This window comes from Lagopus muta, chromosome 3 (assembly GCF_023343835.1).
Source record: "Lagopus muta isolate bLagMut1 chromosome 3, bLagMut1 primary, whole genome shotgun sequence".
Classification (NCBI taxonomy): domain Eukaryota; kingdom Metazoa; phylum Chordata; class Aves; order Galliformes; family Phasianidae; genus Lagopus; species Lagopus muta.
The window spans coordinates 87805845-87830418 of NC_064435.1; the positions used below are offsets into that span (position 1 = coordinate 87805845).

At 38.5% G+C, this 24574-nt stretch overlaps 1 protein-coding gene across 3 annotated transcripts in view; it reads left to right on the top strand.

Moving 5' to 3' along the window:
* Nucleotides 1-24574, top strand: part of CDKAL1 (CDK5 regulatory subunit associated protein 1 like 1) — a 361348-nt gene that overhangs the window by 200555 nt on the left and 136219 nt on the right. For all 3 annotated transcript variants that reach the window (XM_048940100.1, XM_048940101.1, XM_048940102.1), the window contains one exon: nucleotides 17889-18055. In XM_048940100.1, the coding sequence (XP_048796057.1) occupies nucleotides 17889-18055 (167 nt within the window). The remainder of the gene's footprint in view (nucleotides 1-17888; nucleotides 18056-24574) is intronic.

The following is a 24574-nucleotide window of genomic DNA, read 5'->3' on the forward strand; positions in this document are numbered from 1 at the left end:
TAAAATCTGACTCACCTCTGTATCACATGGAGCTTTGGGATCAAAGGTATTTAGTCTCTTACGTTCCAATTTCTTCAGAGTATTTTTAATACTCAAACATTTTAATTAAGAATTGAAATCTAATTAGCATGTTTGGTTTTTAATGCAGTGTAGCAATCATTAAACATGACTGAAACTTAGTAGGCACTATGCTCTTGCATCAGACATGGAAGACCATCCCATGTTTGATTTAGGAATTGCAGCTATTGCAGAACTTTTCCTACATCACATCCTCTGTTTTGATCATCTCCTCTTGCTGTGTGAATGTCAGGCTGCAAGAGGACATCGTGGCAGACAGGAGGGTGGAATTATTGCACATCTAGTTGTGTCTTCTTAAGCTGCTGTAAGGCAGGAGGTTCTTTAGAAGTGAAAAGTAAGGGTTTGGAGGAAGCAGAACATTTTTTCAACAAAAAGAGGTGTGGTTTTCAGGCTTTGTGTGTGAAGGAATGTTGGTGGATGATGGAAAAGCTGTTCACCAAGCCTTGCTTTTAGAGGAAGGCAGTATTTAAAGCTATGTCATCATTTCAGTCTATCATCTTATGAAATAACTACTCCAAAGGAACATGTCTATGGAGAACTCATTTCCAATACCAAGATGATGAGTTATGAGATTTTTAGAAATAATACAGATTTTTGTACAGGTACATATCCATTCTTCCCACACTAGACACAATTATGGTAAGAAAAAAAGTTACCTACTCCACTTACAGAAACGGAAAGATGAAGTGTACTCTTTCAACATCACTTTGTTTTTCTTGTTTCTAAAGTGTATTCATTATTTGAAATAAATGGATGTCCAGTGGGTACCGTAGCCACGACTTTTTTGCAATTTAGAATAGGGCTAATTAAGTGCTCTTCGTAGCGTGAGAGGAATGTTCTTTATTTATTGAGATCATTCAGCTATCAACAAGTAATCTTAGTGTTACCCAGTGTGATGTTACTCTTTCTGAAGAACCATTTTTGAGGAAATTAAGTATGACTGCAGTAGAGCTGCAGTTGTGCTTGTGGGTTGTGTAAGCATACATCCACCTTGACATAAGCAAATTCATCTGGTAGGTATATGATAGTGAAATTCTTTATATCATCTCCTATTGATTTAAACAATGATAATTTCCTCATCCTGACTCTTATCAAATAATGTAGAAGTATCAGTGTGTTAATATATGCTAATAAAGTTGGAACATATCTTTTATATGATGACACAGAAGTGCTTTGAATTAGAAACCAACAGCTTTTGCCCATCTAAAGATCAGGTGTGTAGGAAAACGGTATTTTACCTATTGAATATGCAAGAATCCCCAAGAATTAATGCTTTGAGATGGACTTTACTACCTCCACAGAATATCAGTAGAGCTTCTTTCATTTGTAGAAATAGTTCTTAGAATATTTGTTACCATTCTTTGGATGTGTATATATATATATATATATGTACATATATATATATATATATATATATATATGTATATATACTGAAAACACTTGGAAAACGCTTATTTTTCTGTAGTAAGTTTCCTCGGGAAAATTTTTTGAGTCATTCTGTTGCTACAGTGCCTGTCTATGTAATAATGCCAATCAATGTGTACTTGCTAGGAAATAAAACTGGAACAAAACATGTATCACTGTGCCTTTCTATGCCATTTAATTTGGGCTGAATAACAACGTGCCTTCATGAGTTGTTTTTCAAGCAGATGTTCAGGTGATCCTGCATGTTAATGCTGTTCCTATGAAATAACTTTAAGGTATTTTTTATAACTATAAAACAAGTTCCTAGAAGTGCAAAGCACTCCTGTCTGGCAGTCTGCACCTTGCCTAATTGGTGCGGGGATGACACCAGTCACGTCTGAGCAACCTCCTGCTGCTGGTTTCCCAAGTTACAAATCAGAATTAGCTGCTGACAGCCGGCCAAATAACTTCGGCAAATGCTGAGGACAATGGGCACTGAAAGGCACCTCGTCTCTGAAATAAGCTGGTGGTTTATAGACACTGAAGCATTTTTGAGGATCTCTTAAGCTGAGCCACATGGTGCTCGGCTAGGAAGTTGATTGATGGTTTTACAAAGAAAAAAATGTTTATGAAAGAATGCTTTTCTTACAGATTATCCTGCATTAATATATATCTGATGTGCCTGGATGGGTTTCAGCACCTGGCTGCTTGCCAAGGCTCGACTCTCCTGCAAGACACAATGCAGTTTGTGTCTAGCAGCACAGAGCTTTTTGTTTCATGAGCTCGTTTTTAATGAAGTAGACACTTTCATAAGAATTCTCCCTTAAAGCAGTAACACTTCTTACATTGTGATAGTTACATGTTGACTAGTTTATCCAGGCTAAAGCGTGGTCTAGTTTTGCATGTTTTTTCATCTTATCCAGGATTTCAGTCCTTTGTTATCTTTCTGTTTCATGGATCAGAAGAAATGCGAAAGGTACCAGAAGCTCTCATGTAAAGTTAAAGAAGAATTGCAGAATCCGCGCAAAATCTACTAACCACGTTCCCTGCTCTCATATATCCTGAAAATAAGCTATTAGGTGTTTAAATACCTTTGTAAGGATTAATGCTGTAGGAAATCAACAGGAGCTGCAAGCCTGAATCCATTCGGGGATCTGACTGTAATCATTTCTGAGTACTTGAGAAAAGTTTGATACTAAATGTCCTTATTTGAGTTATTTACAGGTGAATTTAAAGCTGCTAATCTCATATATTTGGCATGCTTTTCTACAGAGCATGAGAAGAAAAGATGTATTAACATGCAGTGGGCAGAATGATTAAATCCTTCCTCTCAATCTGTTGGAGCCACAGAACTTAGTCATTTTCAAACTGCAGCGTGGAAATTGCTCAGGCTATGGCTCTCTCATGTTAAATTTATAATTAAGGGCTGGAGCAAATAAATGATTTTGCTTTGAACTCCAACTTACGTCTGGCCTCCCTAACATCACTACTGAATGATTTTTGAAGCCCAAAAGCCCTCGTATGATTCAAGATGATTGAAAAGATGTGTGTGATTTCTTTTATAAGAGAGGCTTTAACAAACCATCACCGAGGCTGAATTATTTCCCATTAATGGCAGAGGGTGGTTCATTTAAATTGGGTTTAAGGTCGTTGACAGGGCAGGCTGAAGGGGAGGGAAGAGAAGAGATAGGCATTGTGGTTAAATGTGTTGGAACAGACCGGGAAAATAAAATGGAGACTGTCAGATAGTCTCAATATTTGTTCTCTCATGCATAGAAACATACACAGAGAGAAAAACTATTGCTCCAGTGGCATGCATTCAGGCATATGGTGTGATGAATTGCTCGGAGGCCTAGTGCTAAAGGATATTAATGACCTGAAGAAAGAGAATTATTTAACTGTCTCATGCTATTGATTATCGTCACATGCTTTTCTTTAGGTATTAAAAGAAGTAGACTAAAATTGTTGGGCAAATAATTGTAGTTACAAGTTGGTTCTCGTGTGAGCCAGTGCTTTTTACCTACTTAATGTTTCTTATATTTAAGACCTGCTCTTTCACAATGTGCTGGATGCCTGCTGTCTTAAGGCTTGGTGCCCAGTGGTTACTCCATTGGGTTACTCCTTTGGCTGAGCCCTGCCTGTCCTTTCCTGGGACGCCACCTCAGTCTGTGCTTCCTCATCTACTGACTCATATCCCTGAGACCTGTGGGAACTCACCACCACAGAGATTTGCAGTTTTCTGTCAGTTTTGGATGAAACTAGTCAGTGAGTTAGATTGGTGCTGGGATAGAATGGTATGTGCACAGCATGACTGTGTAAAGCTTTCTTAGGTATCCTGATTAAAGGTTTATTTCTTAAATATAAGCTTAAGGGATCCAACTCCACACTGGAGTCTAGAATGGGAAGATTTGGTTGTAGTAATGGGTTCTAGTAACTCAGTTCTTACTAAATGCAAAACAGGGATCGTTTAGAAAATATATAAGCTCACAATTTCTCTGTTGCTCTGTATTGCTATTGATCAATGTGATTGATTTTTAACTAGTGCCTTGTAAGACTGCCATCAAAACTCTTGTTGGTGTAGTACCTCTAAATGTAATCAAATGGGGGGAAACTTCATTGTAATCCCAGGATAATTTCTGGTTTATTTGTTTGACAGGAGGAAATGAATATATTTCCCTTGAAGGTTTTTTTTTTCCTGAGGGGTTTCAGTTGCTTTTTTGCTTCTGATCTGTAGTTCATACTGTATGGCTATTTAACCCAGTCAGTTCTTCTGATTTTTGCTTGCATTCATGTGCTCAAGTTCATTCTTAAAATGTTTATTTCCCATGTGTGGGCCTCAATCACTCAGTACATCAGCTGAGATAATGCAGGTATGCCTAGAGTTCACTGTAGGTTTCAAGGAAGTGTTTTCATCCTGTGTGTTTTTTTTATTTTTATTCTTATGCTAGATCTGATCTTTATATAAAATTTACTACATGTTTTTAATTTCCCTTTGAGGAAAAATGTTGAAATAGGTCACTGCTTTTTGTATTTTACTTGAGGGCAGAAATAGGAGGGAGGAAATAACAGAAAAAGAATATTTCTGAAAATATGTTAAGCTCAAAGAGCCTTTTTATTCCCATCCTTACGAATTTGTTTTGTAGGGACGAAAAAAATCATGCTTACTTAGGAGTCACCGTGAGCCTTTAATAAGTTATTTGGAAATTCAAGCACGTGCCACTGGTTGAGAGCTCCTGTTGTTAAATGGGAATTATTGGCAGCCAAAGTACGTTACTTAAGAAATGATGCCTTTTCCACCTATAAAATAAGGGACAAACAGACCCTTTGTTGGGTTTCTTACTGTTTCTAACTTTGTTGGAGCTTGTTTTTCTATGCAATTACAAGTGGTATGTGTAAATAGAGCATGTCTCCTCTGCAGTTGAGCAGTCTGTGATAGTACACGTTGTGAGCTGTGCTTTGGGTTAGGTGTTCAATGACTTCATAGTGCATTTTGTGAGTTTTCGTTCTTTATCCAACTTCATGTATGAATTTTGGCATGTTTATTAAAAATGTTCTGTAAAATTTGCTACCTATCATTATGAGAAAATATAAACGTATGCAAAGCAATACTGCTTCGCTACTGGGTTGTATTTCTTTCAGAAAAATGGAAAACATTCTTGAATAGCATTTGTAATTGATTTGTGACTCCTCTATACAGTTAAGGTCAGAATTTATTTTCAGAGTTCGTAGTGTCCTGAAGGAAAACTATTTGAGTTCCTCCAAAGATGATTTACGTGTGGAATTCTGAGGCCCCATAGCAGTTGCAGAGTTCTGTGACTTGATTGCAGTGTTGCTGTTAAGTGGATCAGTCACTGGAATGCTGTGCTGATGCTTTTGTAAGTCTTGAAGTGCTGAGCATTCCATATTTCAATACAGCTTCTTAGGCATTGTAGCGGCAACCAAAGAAAAACCTCACTCTGTACTTTTGGCTCTTTACCCTGAAACTGATGAAAACTGTTGAAAACCCTGAAACAAGGAACTGTCTTCCCAATATCAGCTTCTGTTGCAGCTTCTGTAATGATATTGAGTAGAATCATTTAGTGTAGAGTTGCTAATAAGAGAATACATGACATTTTTGTGCTCATTCAGAGCAGGCATACCAGGTTGGTATGTTATTCAAAGGATTTTTCTTTCTATTCTCAACACGAGAGGATTTTCTGTAAGACTGAACTGCTGCTGCCTGAAGGATTTTTCTGCAAACTGATTTTTCTGTGTCCCTTCAAAGATCCCATAAACAATGCTCATGGCCTGGACTTCTGTACCAGACGAACTGCATCATTCGCCCTAGCTGCTGTGGTGTTGTACGTGTTCCTGTCACAGTTTTGGTGTGTTGCTGCAGCACGTGTACATCACTGACAGAATTTGGAACCCGGCCTTCCTTTCCCTTTCCTCTGCTTTCCAAAGCGAAGTAAATATTCTCTCTCTAGGCAGCAAAAAGCTGGTACTTCGACATGCCCATTGCAGAACGGGTGAGTGTCAGTGTCCTAAAACTGAATTCTGTGAAATGATGAAATGCATTTCTCACTGGAAAGGCATCTCAAGTAAAACAGAACAAATAGCGCCAACACCATTACTCCAACGTTAAAACTGCTGTGCCAAGAAGCACTGTTTGAGAATACAGGCACCCTTTTGAAGGGAAATGTGATCTCTCAGTATTAAGGATGTCTCCTTAAAAAATAAAAATACAAAATCTTTAAGGCAAAATCTTTCACGTTATCCCTAATGATGGCTTTCTAACAGTTAATGCAGATGAGCAGCTGTTACAGGATTTATACAGTTCAATACCTTCATCATTTTTTCCCTCAGACTACACTGAGTTTTTTCAGAGATAAATACAGCATGTTACAAGGAAATCGTTACAATTTTTTTTTAAATGAAGACAGAGGCAAGATTGTATAAGACTTGTAGTTATTTCCTAAGCGTTTAAAGAGAAATTATTTAATGAACAAAGATATTGCTAGCTTATTTGGACAAAATTTTAAAGTGTTTTTTTTTTCTCCATTGTCATCTGCTCGGTGTTTCCTTGCAGGAGAAATAATAAACTTGTTCTTTCTGAGCAACTAGGCTGCTGTTGGAATTCTAGTTTTGAAAGTATCAAGTAATTGCACTTTTAATATTCTTTTGATAGACGTTCCTCAACAGAAGCTCATCTCTCTTAGTTTTGACTTAATTCATGTCTCTGTATTGACATACGATCAGTTCATCAGGAAGTGAGTTATTATTTAGAATAAGACCATAATGGGAATTAATCTGTATGAAGAAAAAACATTAATATCTTTTAACACCCTTGAACGATTTCACTTTGACCTCCCTGTGGACATCTCCAACGGATTTTTAATTACATTTTGATTATGATGTATTTTGTTGGTGTATCACTGAATATTTTGTATAAATTTAGATGAAGGTGGATGGACCCACTGTGTCCTCAGTGAAAATTCAATAGATATACTTAAATAAATTTAGAATTAGGGAAACTCCATGAGTGGCATTGTACAAGTGCTCTATGTAGGTCACTCCAAAAGTATTACCTCTTATATTTGTCCATGGAAACTACAGCGGATACAAAGAGCACAGTAACGCTATTTGATAGAGCAAATTCTCAGCTACAAAGCACTATTTTTCAACACAGTCACTAGCATTGGCTATACATTTTCACCACGTGCTGTGCTTGTATCAATCTACATCAGCAGAGGAAACCCTCTGTCACTGTTGCCACTGCTGAAATACACCACCCACCATCTCTCTGTGCTCACCTCCACTGTTTGGTCTCTATAAATGTTCAGCAAGCATCAATAAATGTCAATAGGCAGATTTTTTTTCTGAATGGAGGAATTCAGTGACACATCTTTGCTTCATCAGCACATCCATGATGCCATTTTCTCAGACTGTCCCTGTGCTGCAATCTGCCATGCAGCAACAAAATGTGATAACATATTGGTGGGAAGGTTCAACCTCTGCTTCTGTACCACCAACGTCCTCCACTGATGTTCTGGACCAACATAATTATATAGGAGGCATTACTTTCAAAACAGCCTTCTTTCTTTCTTTCTTAAATTGATCCATATAGAGTTCCTGAGGATATGACAGCCATTTTAGAATATACTTTAAGGAGCAGTGAGTATTAGAGATCTGTGTCAGAAATTGGGGAGATTATGGTATGATTTCTATCTATATAGTAATTTTAAAGAATATTTTACTTTTCGGTTTCCTACTAAGCCTCTTGAGCTTATTGTTGTGTGCAGCAACAAGTTGTTTTTCTTGCAAATACAGGCTAGGGTATTCCTAATGAGTTAAATATTCATCTATGCTATTGTGAGGATTTAAGACATCCTGAGAAACTGTACACTGTCCCTCCATATCTTTGGTATCTGATATTGTCCTTGGAATCGAGTACTTTGATATAAAATAAGATGACTCTGATCTACAGAAGGGTTGCTTTACATAGAGAAGGCCCCTTTTAATCAACAGTTCTGTATGCCATGTCATCCTTGAGCTTTATTATATCTTTGCTGATAATTGCTATGCATTGTTCAACACTAATATTTGTCACTTATGATGGTGGTACTTAATTATACTTTTGTTTGATCAGAACGTGTAGGAGAACTTAAGATTTCTACCTTTGTCTTGAGGTATGTAACAGGTCAGAGATAATTCATTCTTGTTAATCTTTTCAGTCAAAGGTAGACATCAACTTTTATCAATTTTTTTTTTTTTTTGCTTTAATCATATTTTCAAATTTCAACATTCTGCTTTAAGTCAAATAATTTTGAACCAGTTTTCAGGTAATTTTAAATATGTGGTGTGTAGATGACCAAAATGTGGCTTCTTTCTGCTGTTGCTATTAATCTATTAGAAAAAAAAGTCAGAAACTTTGAATGAAAGAACATAATAGGCTCTGGCTCTCAAAAACACAGGAAATGTGAGCTGGAGAATGATCTCTGGAGAGCAAGTTCCCATGTCAAATGATTCTACCACATCCTGTAACTGGTGTTCAAGCTGCTATTGTAAAATCTGCAAGCTATTCTCATTCTAAACTCATTCTGATTATTATTTAGCTTGGCTACAAATATATTTAATTATTGAAACTTGATATGGCATGTTACTTCCAGAGAATTAATCAGTTTCCATAAAGACATTGTTTAAATTAGCACTACAGAGATGGCTTTTCAGTAAAAGCCTCCGTTAATTAGCACTGCATCCTGTAATGTCACAGAATATGCCTACAGCTCACGACCATGTATGTGAATTTGTGCAGCATGTGACCATTTGCTTCTAGTATTTCATCTGCAACAGACTGATAGCCTGTTCTCATTTTTAAATGGAGAACTTATAATGAGTGACACATTACCCTTTTGTTTTTCCAAGTGAATTTCGAGGTCATAAACAAAATCTCTCATATTTGTCATTTTCAATACAAAGTTTGAAGTAGTTTTGCCATTTGTGTTTCAAAATTAGGCATATAAATGATATATTTTAATTCCTTAGCTTTTTATTTTGGAGAAATAATGCCTTTTCAATAGCTGAAGAGTAATTTTTTTTTTTTTATTCTGAAGACTGCTGGATGGTTGAGTGCCCCCTCTCTTTGCTTGTTGTACAAGGCCAACAGGAGCATATCAGTAGCTCATGAATTGTGAAGCATAGAGCTGAGAACAGTAATTCCACACTTCATGGACCTACCTGTCTGTTTATTGTATACAAGACCCCAGAACAATTCTAAATCAGTTCTGTTTGAGTTTTCTGAATTAGCATTCCTTTGTGTTTAAATCCCTTCATGCAAATTTTGTTATCTATGGTCACCCAGTCAAAAGAGTGGAACAATTCAGTTGAAATCAGCCTGTGGAGATCGAGTCCAACTCCACTGCCTGATCTCTTCAGGGGTAACTAAAAGTTAAAGAATGTTATTGAGAGCATTGTCCAAATGCCTCTTGACAAGCCTGGAGCATCAGCCACCTTTCTAGGAAGCCTATCCTAGTGGCTGGCCGCCTTCAAAGACCTTAACGATCTTTTTATTCTGTGGAATTGAGACCTGCACCCAATACTCAATGTGAGGCTGCATCATTGCTAAATACAGTGGGATAAGTGCCTCTTTTGGTCTGGCTGAGCTGTGTTTAATGCACCCCAGGATGCAATTTGCCCCCTTGGCTTCCAGACTGAACTGCTGGTTCATGCTGAGCCTGCTGTCAACCAGCACCTTTAGATCTGTATAGCTTTAATTTCTTGATGCATGTGTTGTTACATAGCATTGGAATGACTTCTTTAATGGTGTTTTTGATTCATCAAAGAATTGAATTAGCTAATTTTGTCCCTGATCATTAGTACACATAAGACTTAGGCAATAGTTGTGATTCTTTCCTTCTACTCTGCTCTCATGAGACTCCACCTGGAGTATTGTGTCCAGTTCTGCACCCCCAACACAAGGACATGGAATTGTTGGAGCGGGTCCAGAGGAAGGTCGTGAAGGTGATCAGAGGGCTGGAGCACCTCCCCTATGAGGATAAGCTGTGAGAGCTGGGGTTCGTGAGAGCTGGGGTTCATCAGCCTGGAGAAGAGAAGGCTCCGAGGGCACCTTATAGTGGCCTTCCAGTACCTGAGGGGGGCTTCCAGGGAAGCTGGGGAGGGACTGTTTATAACAACAGGTAGCAGAGGGATGAGGGAAATGCTTTTATACTGGAAGAGGGTAGATTTAGACTGGATGTTAGGGAGAAATTCTTTACTGTGAGGGTGGTGAGACTACCCAGTGAGGTTATGAATGCTTCCTCTATGGAAGCATTCAATGCCAGGCTGGATGGGGCTTTGAGCAATCTGCTAGAGGGAAATGTCCCTGCCCATAGCAGGAAGGGTGGAGCTAGGTGATCTTAAAGGTCCCTTCCAGCACAAACCATTCTGTGATCTCTGAAAAATGGCTTAGTTATTTTAGGATGTCTGTATATGGAATTACAATCTTCAGTTTGATATTTTTTTTTTTCCTCAACTGGAGGATCTAATGGGAGAATTACTTTTTTTTACATGTGCAAGGGCTTACTTGCAAAACATGCTGCTGTGTATGAAACTAACATGCCTGGAAATAGGAAGACCATAGACAGGTGTCCAAAAGAGAACACACAGAATTTTGTCTTAAGGGGCAGATTCCTCCTCTCACAGCATGAGAACTAGGACCAACTCATGAAAAGTAACTCTTTTCCCTTCAATTTTCTTGAATCATTTTCCTCCTCCGACTTTAAAGCCCAATTCATTATCATAATGTATGGTATCATTAATTTCCTCCTTGAAAGCAAGGTGCGTAATGCTGCATTGTGAACACGGAGCTGATATCTGTCCGTTTGGATGCCCTTTGGAGTCTCTCTTGTTCTAGCAGAATAAAACTGTGCTCATAATAAGTTCAGCTGTCACGCCGTTTGCAGCAGCAACTGACCTATTGTACTTGTTCCTTTCCTCCCCCTTTTCTTCCCCACTTTGCTAAGAAGCACTACAGATTAACAGTGGGCAAATCTGCTGCTTTATGCTCAAGCAGTCAGCTGTTAGGAACAGTGTCCTATAGGGATTGATGGACCCCTTTTATAAGCAAGGACAAGGGTTATCTTTGTGGAAGAGAATATTTTGGTATTTAGTGATCATTTGACCCTTTCTCCTGTATGTTTGTGATTGGGAACACTCTATTATGAAATATTTTTTTTTCTAATGCCAAAGGAAGAATAAATTATTTTAACTAAACTTTATTACTTTCAGAGGTATTCTGATTTCTTGTTCAATTGAATTTGGAATTGATTTGCCTTTTTACTGAAGGGCAATAATTTCAGGTGCTAATCTCATTTTATCAAAATAGTCTATTTTGCTTATCACTATATTCACAGAGATAAGCATAACAAACAGTATTTGGTATAAGTTATGAAAGTGCTAAGCCCTGCAGCAGACACAGGTAGTAAACTTCCATTGTGAATGCCTTGATGATGAAGTGTTTGCTGCAAAAGGGGAGGTTTTGGTTTTGATATTAGTCCTCAAATTCTTGCTTCCCTCTCCCAGCTGTAACACTTCTTTGAAAACACAGATGTGGCTGCTGTAAATGAAGCTTGTATTTAATGAATTACGAAAAAAAGCTAAATCCACTGAGCTGACGTTCTCAACAGTTCATCCTTCTGAGGCCTGACTTCTGAAAAGGAAAACCTTGAATACATCTGTGTAGCTTCCTTTTTCATAACCGCCTCAGATAAGATGGAAAGCCAGCATTAAAAGAATCTAATAATGTTACACCTATCAGACTGCACATCAGTCTAAATATAAACTATGTGGTAGGCTATCCTTACGTTAATGTTGGGCAGCTGTAAATGTAAAGAATAAACAGCTGGGTCAGAAATCTTTGTTCCACTCTGTGATGTTTTTTTTCAAAACCATCAAAGTAACCTTAATAAGTTTATGCGAAAAGTGGTGGTGGAAGTCTGTGCATGTATTTGTGGTGATCACCTAATGTTAAAAAGTTCCTTTTGAACAGTCCTCATTTTTCTTCTTTTGTGTGCGTGGGTTTTCTTGTTTGTTTGTTTTTGTCTAGCTCTGATTTGGCTCCATATGTTGCATGAAATCACACAAGTCTAAATGCCCTTTGAGGCAAAAAATGTTTGAAACCAAGATTTTTTTTAAAGTTTCATTGAAATAGCTTTGAGCTGCTTCTCGAGCTGTTTTGTATTAAACTCCTTTCAAGCTTCAATTTCAACTTCCTAGATAGGTAAATAGTGTTTTACTTTTTGTTAGATGCCTTAAAAATCCAAAGCCAAGAGATGTTTCAGGCTTTTTAAAAAGTAGCCAACAGAAGAGTTAAGTGGCTCCAAGATAGGATTAATTCTACTGGTTTAGAATATGCAACTATAGCCCAAAATTTTACCAAAAGTTCGTAGCATCAGGAGTTTGTTCTCATCACTTAAGCTATGTCTGTATTACATGAACTTTTAAATCAAGTTCCTATTATGGCTTTGTATCATTCAACAAAATTATGCCATCAATATATTAATGTATAGCTTGTACAGAAATGTATACATCGTAAATCAATGGCTTGTCCAAACCTTTAATTGAGTAAAACACCTTGACAAGGAGGAAGTGGGACTTTGTGTGTAGGAGAATGAATGAATGATAGCCTTCCTTTGTATTTCCTTTTCTAATATTCTAGTGTTTCACTACATATTGCCTCTCAAATGCCTCTCAAATTTGTTTTCAAAGATATGCGGACCATAAAAGTTGGTGTTTTAATTTCCTAAGCACCCTAATATATGTGTCATCCTGTGGGCAACAGGAACCACAGCTGCTTTAAGGCTTGTACTGAACTAAACAGTTGTGAAACATAGCTGCACTTCTTGCTACTGCACCCTGACATCCAGAACTAATAGAAATAATCCTTCAATGGGAGATAACTGAGTGTGCCTGGAGCTCTGGTTGGTGTCATTACAATGCTTTTGTGCCTCATAATCCAAAGATCACGACAATCAGGAGATTCCTGATGATTGGAAAAAGGGAAACATCACGTTGCCCTTCAAGAAGGGCAAGAGGGGAACTATAGAGCAGCTGAACCTCAGTCTGTGGGAAGCTCGTGGGGCAGAGGCACTTCTGGGCATGTGAAGGGCAAGAAGATGATTGGAATCGCCTGCAATAGGTTTACTACTGGCAAATGGTATGTGACTGCCTTCTCAAGGTATCTGGCTGTGTGGAGGAGGGGAAAAAATGTAGAGGGTTTCATTTTTGTTTGTTTGTTTGTTTTGTTTTAACTTGAATTTAGCAAAGTCTTAACAGTAGGGTCCTATAATATATGTACGCACATTGATGAGGTGTGGACGGGGTGTGTGGATGATAATGTGGCCGAGAGAACTGCCCAACTCACAGAGCGGGGATCCATGGTGTGGAACCTAGCTGGCAGTTCCTAATGGCATGCCTTGTTGATCAACGTGTTGATCCTGGATCAGTACCTCGTATGTTTACTAACAGTGTGCAGAATGAGGTATAAAGTGCATTTTTAGTGAGTTGGGAGATAATACCAGAGTGATGAGGTAGCAGGCAAACTAGGGGACAGGGCTGATAGACCTAAACGATATGGATAAATGGAGTGGCAGTAACTAAATAGAATTCAATGAAGGGAAATAAAATCTGCTGGCCTTCTGTGATGGAGTAATGGCGTTAGTGGACAAAAGAATGGCAACTACCTGGACATATGCAAGGTCATTAAGATGGTCCCACACCACATCCTTATCTCTAAATTGGAGCAGTATGGGTTTGAAGGCTGGACTTTTCAGTGGATAAGGAGCTACTTAGATGGTCACAGCCAGAAGGCTGTGGCCAATGGTTCCTTGTCCAGATGGAGGCTGGTTATGAGTGGTGTCCCCCAGGGATCTGTATTCAGATGGGTGGTCTTCAAAATCTTTATCAATGACATGGACAGTGGAATTGAGTGCACTGTCAGCAAATTTGCTGATGACACCACGTGGAGTGGTGCGGTTGATGCTAAGGAAGGAGGGAATGGCATGCAAAGGGATGTGAACAAACTAGAGAAGTGGGCCCATGTGAACCTAATGAAGTTTTAACAAGGACAAGTGGAAGGAATTGCGCTTAGATCAAGGCAGTCCCAGGTACGCGTAGAAAATGGGAGAAGGGTGGCCAGCCGAAGAGGGAGGGAATTGACCCCATCTACTCTGTCTTTGTGAGGTCCCGTCTGGAGTACTGTGTCCAAGTCTGGAGCCCGCAGCAGAAGAAAAGATATCATGAAAGTTATCAGAAGGCTGAGGCAGCTCTCCTGGAAGAAAGACTGGGGGAGCTGGGCTTCTTTGGCCTAGAAAAGGCCACAGGGAAACCTTGCTGCAGCCTTCTAATACTTAGAAAGAATATATAATCAGGATGGAGACCAACTTTTTACCTGGGCGGATAGCGATTGGACGAGGGGGAATGGTCTTAAACTAAAAGAGGGAGAGAAGATTCAGATTACATTTGGGTGGAATATTTTTTTACTGAGTGGGTGGTGAGGTTCTGACATGAAAGTTGTGGATGCTCCACCCCTGGAGGTGTTCAAGACCAGGTTGGATGGGACCCAGGGCAACAGGATCTAGTGGTTGGCAACCCTACCCATGACAGGGTATCTGAATGATCTTTAAAGTCTTTTCCAACCCATGCCATTCTAGGACTTTATGATATTGTACGTGGAATAGCGAGAAGGTCAGAACTGGCTGTCTCCCACCATAGCAGCCTGCAGAGAAATTAAACAGTAGGCCAACGAATGAAAGAATTTCAGTAGGATTAGCATCTGATATTTTAAATTCTTATGACGGTTTTGTAGATTGAAGTAAATTTTTCAGATGGAGTAGATTTCTCTTCAAATTAATAACTGTGCTACTGCTGAAAAGTGTTTTCAATAGTGGCGTGGAAATAAAGTGAAATATAAAGGTCTAGAATTTTTAAATTAAAGAAACAAATCATTTCAAGTGGTCTCTAAAACTGAAACATATATAAAGTCACTGTAGGATTTCTTCTTCCCTTTATAAGGATTGTTTAGACTGCTCTTCAAAAATTAAGTTAAAGCGTGTTTCAGATGATCTGCAATTGTTATTATTTATAATGAGATGCTGGAGAAGGAATTGGTTCAGAACTTCCTTTATTTACTTGGAAACATTTTGTTTTCCAACATTTTTCATTCTCAGTCATCTCCAATTACAGCAGGGCACAGCTTGGGATCCAGCTGTTGAGGTTACTCTTGTGCTGGGTGGTGACGGCAGAATGAGGAATAAACTATGTGCTCTGACCAAAGACAGACATGTAATTACTTGAATATAATGATAATTGACCTTAATAATGTAACAAACTCTCTGAGTTTACACATCCAGTCTCTGCAGGCTGGATCAATTTTCTTGTTTACAAAATCAGCTTGCTTTTATTAGCACCAAAATTATCAAATAACAGAATGGCGTATGAGCTGGTCAGGCTTACTGCAGAGGAAGGGAAACAGAATGCTATCCCCAGCTAGACACTGGATTTGAATAGTTTTCTACATACAGCTTTAGTGCAGAGGGGCAGAGGGCTGAGTGGAAGAAGGAAGGGATTTTCCCCATTATTAAGAAGACTGAGACTCTATTGTTTTATTATTCAGTTTAAGTAGAGGCTCCTGAACTTGGGATGCAGAGGGCTAGAATAAACAGCTTAGCAACAACTGCCACCAAGCCTGCATTGCCATAGTTGTTCATGGAGTTCACTTACTCTTTTTATAAATACAGCGTCTTTAAACATGGGAAGATTCATTTCGTCAGCCTGAAATTGGGAAGGAAGCTCTCTAAAATACAGGTGCTCTCCCCCTGCTCCTCTTATTGAGACTTCATCTTTGGCTGTCTCAGCGTGAATTATTCCCACTGCTTATTGTTCAGCATCGTGATAGGAGAGCAGACGAGACAGTTATTCTTGTTGTTGCTGGTTTGCTATTACAGCTGTTTCCTCTTCACGTGATTTGGTTTGAAGTTTCAGCCCACCAGGGTGCTAATGGTCCCCACCTATACAGCTTTAAAACCTCACTGTTGTTTTCCACCTGAATGTTATTTCCATTCCTAGCCAGATGAAAGCTTAAAAGTGAGATTTACTCTATTTCAGTAGAAAAACAGCAAGTGAATTACTGTTTTGTAGTGTGATGGTAGCTATTGGAAGCTGATATAAAGAACACAACAGGATGCTGGCCATCATTTATATCATGTGTTGCATTTATTTCTAAAATGTGGGTGATCTGTAATTCACGTGGTTTTTTTTTCTATAACTCAGGAAAATGTAGGGCAAACAAATCTCGGAATACGTTTTGTAACATTGTACTGTCTGCTGTGAATGCAGCTCTAAAATGCTCAGCAACTGCAGTGGAACCCAGTGTATGACTGTGTGTGTAGGCAAGTTCAGTGTACCTAAGGCACTGGGCAGCCCTGCTCAAATGTTGCTACGAAGCTGTGATGGAAAGTTGGATGCCCAGAGAGCACTGCTTCAAGAGTGCTTGCCACTAGGCTCCTGCACCAACAGAGCTGTGCATCTCTCTCTTTTTACTCTTAAAGCTTAACAACTTACTGAGTGATGAGTTTCTTAGTTTACCTTTAGCATGTAAATGTTTTCAGCTGCAATTAATGAATCACTGTGAGAATTCTTCTATCCAAACAGAATTATCTTTGCTTGACATAGCTGCTGTCTACCTTCATGATCCATCTGCTGTCCACAGTGAGCGTTTCCATTTTTACAAAATTTGTGGTTTTCTTATTGTATCTCTTCTTATTGGATTTGATTCTGTGTAGTTCTTTGTATTTTCCTCATCTGAAAAATATTTTCATACTGTAAACATTCTTATTTTGCGATACTTTCTCTGCTTATCCAGAGAGTGCCTTGATGCTTCGTGGTTGCTCTGACGAATGGTTATAGTGTTCAGATGGTTTTGTTTACTGGTTCATTGTTTTTCTTAGAAATCTAGCCCCTAATGAGTTAATGCTAACTTTTCTTAGTGGGAATCACAGGAATCTTCCTCTCAGCCACCCTGTTTTCAATGGCTTATGTCTCACTTTGGAGCAGCGAGGGGGAGGAGGGGAACTGCATTATTAAAAAGATGGGAGCTGGGCAGCCTGATGGAAGTGGCTGAATGAAACCTTGTTGCTTTCAGCCATTGTTAAAGGATGGTGCAACATTCCCCCTCTTTGAGCAAGAGGATACTATTGCCAAATTTCAGTTTTTGGGGTCGATGCTCTTTGCAGTACAACTCAAATATACTATTTCCTAAGTCCCTGACTGGTGGAAAATAAAGTATAAACAGGCAGGAAAAGGGCTTTTCAACACTCTCACTTAGTCAAGTAGTGATGACTAACTTTTTAAATGCAACCTTAATATATTTTATTTTCTCATTGAAAGAATTTTAGCAGTTATTCTAAGAGGACTGTTAGTCGTTATTCTTTAGAGCTGTTTTTGTTTATTGGAAGCTTACCAGTTAAGAAGTTGACTGCTAGTAACAGCCATGAGTGCAAACTCTTTGCTTGGGTAATGTTGCTTGCAGTGCTTAATGAATTAGGTTCAAAAAATAGAGCGGAGTACTAGACGTGACTGACTTGCTGTAGAGGCAACACAGAATTAGTCATTGGCTGTGAATGTTAATCACTCCACAGCAATGATAATTTACAGCATTGTTGTAGCACTCTTGTGCTCATAAAATGAACTTAATAACCCTCTGCTACCCATGGGATAAGCCTGCCTTCCTTCCCTCCCCCTTACAATTGAAAACCTAGTCTGGCTGCATAATGGGCCTTGTGAAATCCTGCATTAAAAAGAGTGAGCAGCTGTAAGATAAAATAAACAGCTCTAAAACAGATCTGTTAATTATCTCCACCTTTTATTCACAGAGGGTGTTTGTGAGATATGGCTGACCAGTGAAGACACAGGGGCTTATGGCAGAGACATTGGCACAGACCTCCCTACACTTCTGTGGAAGCTGGTCGAAGCTATTCCTGAGGGAGCTATGCTGAGGCTTGGCATGACAAATCCTCCCTATATTTTAGAGCATCTGGAGGTAAGGAAGGAAAGAAAATTATTTATATGTTAGACATTTATTGATGGAGTCAGTCTGGAACCCTGCATATAGTGCATTTTATTTTAAGTGGTAGCTTAAAAAAATTATGGTCTGCAAGTAAATTTATGGAATTGCACTAATAGGGTTAAGCCATTTGCCTGATGCAGCAAGTTATCTAGATAATAAGATATTCAAATCATTTTGGAATGATAATATTGCTGAGGTCCCTGACCTATGGAGCTTCATTATAGTGATGCTCGGCTTCTGTACATGTCTACTGTTTTCAAGAACTGAAGCAAATGTCATTAGCAGGCAGTGGATTCATGGGTTAAAGTTGTCTTCCTGGTACAACTCAGATGAATGTTTGCAGAAACACAGTAAGCAGGCCTCGAACAAGAATATATTCATATTCCTATGGCAGATGCTATTCTGAGTATATGGAGAGCTTCCATGATTAAAAAATGGAAATTTTAAGTATGTATCCACGTAAGAAAAATGTGTAACAAAGTAGTTCCATCAGATCCGAAACAATGTGAACAACAATGTGAATTTGAAAGAGTACTGTGCATGTGAAGCATGAAGTGAGCTTGGTCTCAGACATTGTCTGGTTTGGTTAGATTCTGTCACAAAATAAAGGTTGTCATTTAAAGTGGATTTTGTAGCCTTATGTGTCAGTTGTATCCAGATAAAATAGCTGTTGTCTGTGCTGCTTTTCTTATGACATTACAGAATTAAAAGTTTGCGTTCAGATCTGAAAAATACTGTCTTTGGCATCTTTTAACAGAATAGCTGCTTCCTCTTCTTCAGTGATAGTAATACTGCACTTTTCCCTTTTGAAGCAAGGTATCTTATCTTGATAGAAATAAACTGTTTTTCACTTCCCAAGCTAAAGAATGCAGTCTTCAGAAGACTCCTAGGAAACTTCTTTTATTCTTTAGCTTAACATGCACTTCAGTTAGATAGAGCCTTAAAAACAGTTTGAACTAAAATCTGAGAAAGTTGTTTGGTTGTGCAGCTTTGCATTCTTCAAAAAGCATCTTATGCAAAAGCAAGCGAGGCCTCTATTAATTTTTACTGTCTTTGTTTTCATTTTAACTCGTGTTATAAAAAGTGTATTTTGGTATAGAATGCTGCTTTTGTCCCTGCTGCACAACTTGTGAGTACTCCCAGAGGGATTTTCTTTTCTTGTTTCCTGCAACTGATTAAAACAACTGCTCTCCCCAGCTAAAGAGGGGCACTGCATTCATCTTAATTTTGATAGAAGCTGAGCAAGGTAGAAGGTGTGTTACATAGGTCACTGTGAAACGAATACCTCCTATTTATTTTGATGGAAGTAATGACAGGTACAGTAACACTGTTTGATAGAGAAAATTCTCAGCTGTAAAACACTAATCACCACCATTAGCTATGCATTTTTGCCTGCTTTGGGCAGGAGCCTGCATGCTGCACTCATAACAGTCTGCACCAGCAGAGGTGACCTGTTGTCATACCACCACTGCCTCACTGTGCTCACATCCACTGTCGGGTCTCTATCAACATTCAGCAAGTGTTGATGGACGTCAGTGGGTGCAATGTGTTCTGCATGGATTCATTCAGCTGTACCCCTTTGCTTCATACACACTTCCACATCAGATGCCGTTTTGTCGGGCTGCCCCTCTGCTGCCATCTGTCACAGGGCTACAGAATATTGTCAGGAAGATTCAACCTCTGCTGCCATACCACCATCTGCCTCTGATATTGTGGGCCAATGTAATAAAATAGGAGGCATCACTTTCAGAGCAGCCCTGATACGTTCCTTCAGTCAGTAGTTGTCTTACCATAAGCATTTCACTGTGAATTCTTCCACCTGTAATCTTTTCATCCGTCTGTAATCTTTGGTTTTCTCATTTTTCTACAAAGTTTAGACTCTTAATCTTACTTACATTTAGGAAAGGACTCTAATCTCTTTAAAAACGGATCTAAGGCGACTCAGACCTACTGAAAATGTACATTTTTGCTGTTGCTTTGCAGAACATGCACTGTGTGTACACAGTACTGTTTGTACCACAGCAACATCTGCTGTTGCTTCTCCTCTTAAGTTACATACAATTTCCAGTCTATATGTTGTTTTTGCAGAATGTTTTAATCATGTTTATGTCTTCACTGTATGGCCAAGAATTCTGGAGCTTGAAATTTGGTGAAATAATTCTGATCATTTGTCAACCTGAATTTGTAAAAGTCGTTTTACCTTCTGCTTTTCTGTCCACTCCCCTTTTCTGAGCTTGTATCCATGAAAGATCACTCTGGAATGTTGGGCAGTCTCCTGTATACATTTTTACCAGACAAAATAAACCTTTTATGGGGAAGGTGCTTTTAAGTTTCCAATTGAGGAAAGAGTAAGACTATGATTTATTTAAAAAAAAAACAACAAAAGAATTAAATGAGAAGTTCATTAGCCTTCATGTCAGTTGATTAGGATAAAACCCAGACGTAGCACTGTTATCTCCTAAGAAAGCTATCAAGCTATTTTATGGGTTGTAAACATCTTCCATTAACTGTTTTAAAATGGTGCTGCATTTGATTTAGTTTAGGTAGTGCTTGGCCTTCTGAGGAAAAAAATATGTGGGAAAATGTATTTATTGTGTATGTCCAATAAAAGGGAAGAAGTTCTTCCAGACCCGTGCATCTTTAGAAATCAGGAATCTGCAGCATTTGCACACAACTGTACATATGCAACTGCTACTCAAGAGTTTATTTCACTTCATTAAAGAACATGTGTGATAAGTGGCATAGGGCAGCAGCAGTCATGTAAAAGCATAAATTAATTGGAAGATCTGGACTGATCTTCCCTAGAGATGCGGCCTAACATCAACAATTTTGCTTCACTTGCAATTTGTGCTAAATTTATTGAATCTTACCTACCAATGAGATGTTTTTCCAACTTTGTCTCTATTATTCTTGTAACCTCCAAAACTAAGAAAGTTTCTATGGCATTTATTTAGTCCAATAACACTCTGAGTCTTAAGTGTTTTAAAAATACCAATTTTCAAAGACTTTCTATGCATTTTTAGATGTTAATTTGTAATGTTGCATGAATTCCATTGTCATTAGAACTGCTTTTTTTTTCTTTTTTTTTTTACTTGAATGTCAATTTGAAGACATTTCACATATAGCTATTTCCCTTCTATTTTCCTTCAATGGATTTTAAGCTCAGATAATTGAAAACATCAGGTCACTTACTTAATTGTGTGCTTGGAATTCAAACTCTTTGCTAGAGTTCCTTTGCCTTTCACTTGTCTGGATGGGAGGAGATGGTAAATAAAAAGAGCAGAGATGTGTAGGTGAATACAGAGTTGTAGATAGTGTAGCTGCAATAGAAACAAGAAGTTGTCATATATCAATGGCAATGGTAACGTGCTCAGTGAATAAGGAAGTTTTTTTTCTGTGAACAAAAGGCCTGATAATGTAATAAAAGACAAAAAAATAAAAATGTATCAGTTCATGTGCAGCTGAAGCATAAGTTGCACTTACTATTCTAGTACCTTAAAAGTAGAAGCGTGGGGAGATATTTAGAGTGGGGTGTTTTGGCTGACCTTGCCTCACATCTTGGTCCTTTGAAAAATGCCCTGCTTATATTGTTTATGTTGTGAACCTAGATTTGGGGAGCCTCAGCTACACGTAAAGAGGTGTCTTGGCGGCTATCAAGGAAGTATTTGTGTCCTCTGACTAAAATGAAGGGATTTTTTCCATACTATATTTCATTTTCTGTAGGTATTTGGAATAGCATGCTCCTTCACTGAAAGACTCTTAGTTTGCTTTTTGATAAGCTGCCTAGTAAGCTGTTTAGAGATGGAAATTTATTTGCAGGTGTCAAAAAGTGATTATGAGCTCTTCATTTCCCACCACCACGCCAAAAAAGAAAATTATTGGAATGACAAGATGTTTGCCATTATCTCCTGAAAATCATTACTGTACTTGTGAAGGTATGTTTTGATGCCAGTTAGGGCTTTTAGGCTTCAATTCAGTAAATATGGTGATAATGGCTCCTTCTATACTTAAACATATGTGTAGCATTGACAGTTACGGGATGAGCAATCAATCACATATTTTCCAGTTGGAATTTGTTGTTTGCAAAGAAAAAAATCTTTGGAACTTTGCAGTTTTTTTGATGGTTGTGCAAAATATTAAGAACTTTTTGATCGAATGTGTAGTGAATAGAATCATCAGAAGAGCCTTTATTATTTGAGTTGAACTCGCTTGGGTGGTGTTTGTTCAGCTGCATTTGATGTTTGCGTTTATGTTAAGAAGTAGCAGAACAAGAAATTTAATAATGTGGTAAAGAAGTCATTGTATCTACTTTATATGCATTTTTAGTCTTTACTTCAAAGTAAATCTGTTCTCCTGAACTAAACTTCTGCCCCTATGTATATATGATCCAGACCTCCTTAAATGGTGACTACATTGATTCGAATCCCTCTTTTCCTGCTGAGGGATCGGAGCACATTTATTGTATTGCTTAGGTTTCCTCTGAAATGATTTCAGTTTGTACCCCCAAAAATCACTCTGTAGACTGAACAGTCACCCAAAAATCACCTCCTGTAGACGGGGAAGGAGTTGTTGGCTATTTCACTTCAGCATTTTGCGGCTGCTTTGAACCACAATATTAATGCAAATACAACCAATGATACTATGACTTCTGTATGACATCTCTTGGTAGCATGGAGGGTTGTTTGCTATGTTTATAACAAATGAAAGGAAGTGAGACCCCAGCATTGTTTCTTTTGCCTGGCAGTGAGTAAGGCAGTGAGAAGGAATTTGGTGGAGTTGGCAATTGAGCTGCTGAGGACATGCTTGATTTTCTTCTTGTGGCGTGCCAAAGGAGACAGTGTTTTGTTTCCCTGAGTGCTTTCTCAGTCTTAGCCATCTGATTGATGTAGGTGTCATGAAGTGTACAGCTTTCTTGTTTTAAGTTTGGTCTCAAGCCAAGATTTTGAGATGTGCCCTTTGTTCCAATGCTTGCCCTCACCTCACATGCTGATGGCACTTGAGGATTTTTGTAAATTGGCATGACTTTTGGATAGGGAAATATGTCTTAAAATGGTAGTATTAGGAACTGCTTTATAATTCTTGCAAATCCTGTAATGAGTGCACAGGTGTGGAGTTACTCTTTGTGTGCTGCAAGCCATGTGTATTTGCACAGGGCTACTGCTGAAGTACACAGTCTGCCAGATGGAGATGCTATCATCCTCTTGTAATAGTGCATACCAAAACTGGCATAAGGTTGTGCAGCCTACTTCAAAAATAACCTCCAGGCATTTATTCCACAATCATGTTATGGAGTTACTGACAAACACTCTGCTGAGACAGTGTTCTATGTCCACCTACAGTGATGGATGAAGCAAGAGGGTTGGGAACAATCCCTTAAAACAGTAGTGTTAGGTAAAAGGTGAATAGGAGTTATTCTGTAAAGTCAAGCTGGTTGAAATTAATCTTTGTGATGTTCGTGAAGTAGTGCTAGAGATGGATTTTTGTCTTCATTTTTCCTTTTTTTTAAAAAATGATTTCTGATTCAGTATCTGAGATTCTGGTCATATTAGGAGGGAATGTGGATCATCCAGATTGAGAGGGCAGAGACTTGCATCTCAGCCTTTTCTTACTTCCCTTGAAGATTTAACACCATCTCTGCTTTCAGATTTCTCTATGATTCTACTACAGTGCTTTCTGTGAGTGATGGGATGCTTCCAAATCTGCATAAAGGAGACACTTCACACCTGCCATTCCCATAAGTGCTTAATTTCACATAATGAGATGAGTAGTCTTCTTTGTCACCTGTCAAAATGAGTCTATCTCAAAGTATACCATATGCCATCTGTGGACTTTGTCTCCATTATTAATTCAGAACGATTTAGCGATACGCCAGCCATTGAGATGGAGTCTGCATGGTGGCAGCGTCTTCAAATGCTTAAGGAATACCAAGTGTGCCACGAGTAGCAACAGTATTTCTTTGCTCTTTTGCTTTGATTTTTCGTGTCAGCTCAGTGTTTATGTTCCTTAACCTCCCTGAAGCTGATACCATACAGCTGGCTTCCTCAAACGTGCCCTGACGCAGCACACAGATACGTATTGCAGTAAAATTACCAAATCCTTTTTCTTTTTTCCCATATTGTCCTTTATTTTTCTCCAGCGTTTTGTGAGCGTTTTGTGTAAGCTGAAGTTCTCAAAAAGCTGCAGTGCAGGCTGATTTGAAACACGTTTTGAAAGGAAACAATGCTCAGACATTCTTCAGCAAATAGAAGGGCATTGTGATTTCAGGAATTAAAGGACTGTAGGGCGTGCATTTGCCTTGTTTCTAGTATTTTAGTTATTTTCATGGATTGTTGCCTTTGAAGGGGATTAAAATATATTGATTTGACTAAGAGAAATGAAAACTGTGGCATACATTTAAATAAACAAATAGTTGAGGCTCTGACTTCTTATTGTCATGCATTTTGTAGTGTTTTGTGGTTGGTGGACCGTGCAACTGTCCCTTGCTGTAATTAC